This window comes from Taurulus bubalis (genome assembly GCF_910589615.1).
Source record: "Taurulus bubalis genome assembly, chromosome: 3".
NCBI lineage: Eukaryota > Metazoa > Chordata > Actinopteri > Perciformes > Cottidae > Taurulus > Taurulus bubalis.
In genome coordinates, this window is record NC_136591.1 from 7,482,865 (window position 1) to 7,486,334 (window position 3,470).

The window sequence follows — 3,470 nt, forward strand, 5'->3', positions numbered from 1 at the left end:
CATAATTATCTTTCTTTTACTGGCAGAAATAGGCCACTTTGCTACCAAGGACGGAAAACAAATCTAATGTTGCCCTGCTAGTAAAAGCCCACCAAACAATTTGTGCATACATTTTATTAACATGTGAACATAGCAGTGTACAAAAGTCTGTATTCAAATATTCTTAAATAAACAAAAGCAGTATCAAAGAATATTGCTACGTGCTCACAGCTGAAAGTCAAAAACACCTTTTTCATAAATGATCCATTTTGTGTGCATAGTGTTCCAAGTTCTGTGTATGGGATCATAAGGGGTAACAAAAAAACACGATTCAGAGCTGCTTGTATCTTCCTTTGTAAACATGTGCTCAGAATGCAGATTGAAAGCAGACAGAAGAAATTGAAAATGGAAATTTGGGGCCTGACTTGTAACACACACACACACACACACACACACACACACACACACACACACACACACACACACACACACACACACACACACACACACACACACACACACATTTTTTGGTTTCCTGCTTCCAATCTGTACTCCAATGTTCACAAACATCTGTTTTCTTGGTGTTGAGCATTGATATATTTCCCACACTTATTCATATTACAATAATATTACATTCACAATTAGTTTGCACCCAATCTTACGTTGTTTACAAGGACTGATATACAGTATGCCATGTGTTTGTTTCACCAGTCTTATTGACCCTCATTTGACCCCATGTGTAAGTCCTCCATACAATGTCTGTGAAAAAGCGTCGCACAATAGAGCTGTACGTGAAACCGGTGTGAAATATCCTTCGGTTAGGACTGAGGACGGCTCCAAAGGCCGCAAACATAGTTTCTACATCTTGCACTGAATCTCAAAATCACAAATTGTAAAACAACATCGGGGAGGAGAGAGAGGGTGTCTTGTTTTAAGGGTTGAAGCAGCCATTCAAAGATCTTCTTGAAAACTTAAACACAGGATGAATTGACTTTATTATCAGGACCTGAAACTGAACTATGTGAACTTTTGCAGCATCTTTATTTGATTCATTTGTGTCAAAAGAGTAACAAGTCTCCTCCACCCTGAAAGTCACACCAGTCCAGTCATCTGTGGCGTTATGAACGACACCGGGTGGGTGAAGTGGGAAGTCAATGGATAGTTGATGGCGTTGGAGAAGCCTAACGCCGATGGCAGCGCGGTGATGTTCTCGCGATACAACGCGGGAACTCTGACGACCCTCTGAGCGGCGAAAGTGACGCCGGCGCTGCTGGCCTCCATGTCCGCCGAGATCTGCCTCTTCCACTTGTTCCTGCGGTTCTGGAACCAGATCTTCACCTGCGTCTCGGTGATCTGCAGCGAGGCGGCCAGCCCGGCGCGCTCCGAGCTGCTCAGGTAGCGCTTCAGCTCGAAGGTGGACTCCAGCTGGAACACCTGACTCCGGCTGAACACCGTGCGGGTCTTCTTCTTCCGCGCCACTCTCGTGTCAACTGAGAGGAGGAGGCAAGGAGAAATGAAAGTAAATGGAACAGGATACAACTCCATTAGTAAGCCTATCCTGGGATAAAGGTTAGAGTTTCTGGAAAGACCATTAAGACATATAGTGTTGATAACATCTTTTTGTGGGCCAATCCAGGGAATCAGATGGATGAAAAATCAAGGTACTCATTGACTAATATGACACACAACTCCAGGAACTCTTAGCTACACTATGCAACGTGATCTATAACACATATGTGGACATTGGCTGCTGATGCCGTCTGTCAAGTAAATAACCCCAACAACTACATATACCACGTTGGATGTGACAAACAACTATTATGCCAGAGGAAGCGTTTCAGGTGGCCTTGCGCATGCGCGGTGCCCTCTCGAAGGCGTAGGACGCAGCCGGTGCACGTTGGCCTCACCTGTATCGCAGCTGTAGGAGGAGCGCGCGTCCTCCTCTCGGTCATCCGTCAAACTGTCGTCCTCCTCCGGCTGTGCCGGCTCCGCCCGCCCTGTAGGGGAATCCCGGTCCCCCGTTGGCGCAGGGTCCGTTTGCCCATCTTTGTACGGTGGACCTGAAGAAGGTGGGGGAGGTCAATACATCACTGATCAGGGTTCATTTCGCTCACGTCCAATATAGCGAAACATTATCAGACGTCTTTCCCGTTTTGCACCAAAATGTGCGCATTCTTTGCTGCATGCTCCTCTCCTAGATTATAACTGAGCGTCAGATCTCCGCTGCTGGTCCTTTTGGGAGCACCAGAATGATGACATTGTTATGTTGGTGCCAAACGCAGTCTGATAACTGGAGAGTTTGGGTGTTTTACGCGGAGGAAGGGACAGAGAAACGCAGAATATGAGTATTGCTATATTGCAACGTGTTTACTGGTTTTTGGAGGGGTAAAATAATTGTTGAAACTACAGTTTGTAATCCCGACTCAACCCTGTAAAAGCAGATTATTTCAAATGAACAGCAGTACTTTTCACAACACGTGTATCCCCGTGCTCTGCATGACCAGATGGGGACAGAGCGTGTATAACGACAGGTGCACTCACTCCTCGACGTGCCGCGCACTGTGTCCGGTGATGTCCCGCTCCGGTGCAGCACTTCACCGCCGTTCAGACGTGTAGTTTCCGGTCCCGGACAGACCACCGGGCTCTGCACGGTAACTTTGGAGCTCGGGGTGTCCGCGCGCTCCTCGTACGAAGCCCCTCTGTACGCGGTCCGCAGCAGATTCTCGATGTAAAAAGACGGTGGACCCAGCTTCGATCTCGGCGGTTTATCATCCAGCATGTTTACTTCGTCTGTCTGTAAAAGTAGCGTTCACCTTTTTTTTAAAAAACACCAAATCACCAGCAGGAATGCGTCTTGGTTCCAGAGTGTCCTCTGCTCCGCGTGAACCATCCCGGAGCAGCGCGCGGAGCAGCGACAGCTCTGCTGTAGGAGATCCAGACGGGAATTTCGTCTCGAAAGAAGACGAGGAAATGACTCCAGAAAACAACCAAACACGAGACTGTCTCGCTCTTCGGAGGCTCCTCGTGTGAGCTGCGTGATGGTCTGCCTTGAGGGATCGTAGATCCAGTATTTAGGTCAATTAGGGAGCAAACCAAAGCAGAGATGCAGCGCTGTCCTCGGGGCTGGAGATGGAGAAAGCTTCGTGAAGAATGGCACAGTACCGCCTATTGGTTACATCTCACCATGCACACGTTGGTCCGCTCTACACTCTGTAAAGCTCTTTTTCTCTCAATCTGTGCTTTTATTTCTAGCGCCATTTGTTTCATAAAGCGGCACGTGATTGGTTAATAATTAATATTAGCTTTATTCACTGGTAAAAGTGTTGTTTTTTTGGTCATGGAAGCTTCTTTGACTTTTCATTACCAAGAAAGGTTGTTTTTCACTCGTAATCAACTCAAACTAATTCTGAAAACAACATCAGTAAAAAAAAAAAAACACGCCAATCATTTATTTGATCAATTGACAAAGATGAGCAGAAAAAAGTGGGAAT

The 3,470-nt window shown here is 46.7% G+C and overlaps 1 protein-coding gene across 1 annotated transcript; it reads right to left on the minus strand.

Annotated features, from left to right (window-relative positions):
- Nucleotides 1–1,071: 1,071 nt before the first annotated feature.
- LOC306733915 (homeobox protein HMX3-like) lies at nt 1,072–2,758 on the minus strand (the record flags this gene model as incomplete). The annotated part of the gene is made up of 3 exons (XM_079215226.1): nt 1,072–1,469; nt 1,887–2,039; nt 2,521–2,758. 3 exons carry the CDS (start codon nt 2,756–2,758, stop codon nt 1,072–1,074), a joined length of 789 nt encoding a protein of 262 aa, XP_079071352.1.
- Between the last annotated feature and the right edge of the window lie 712 nt (nt 2,759–3,470).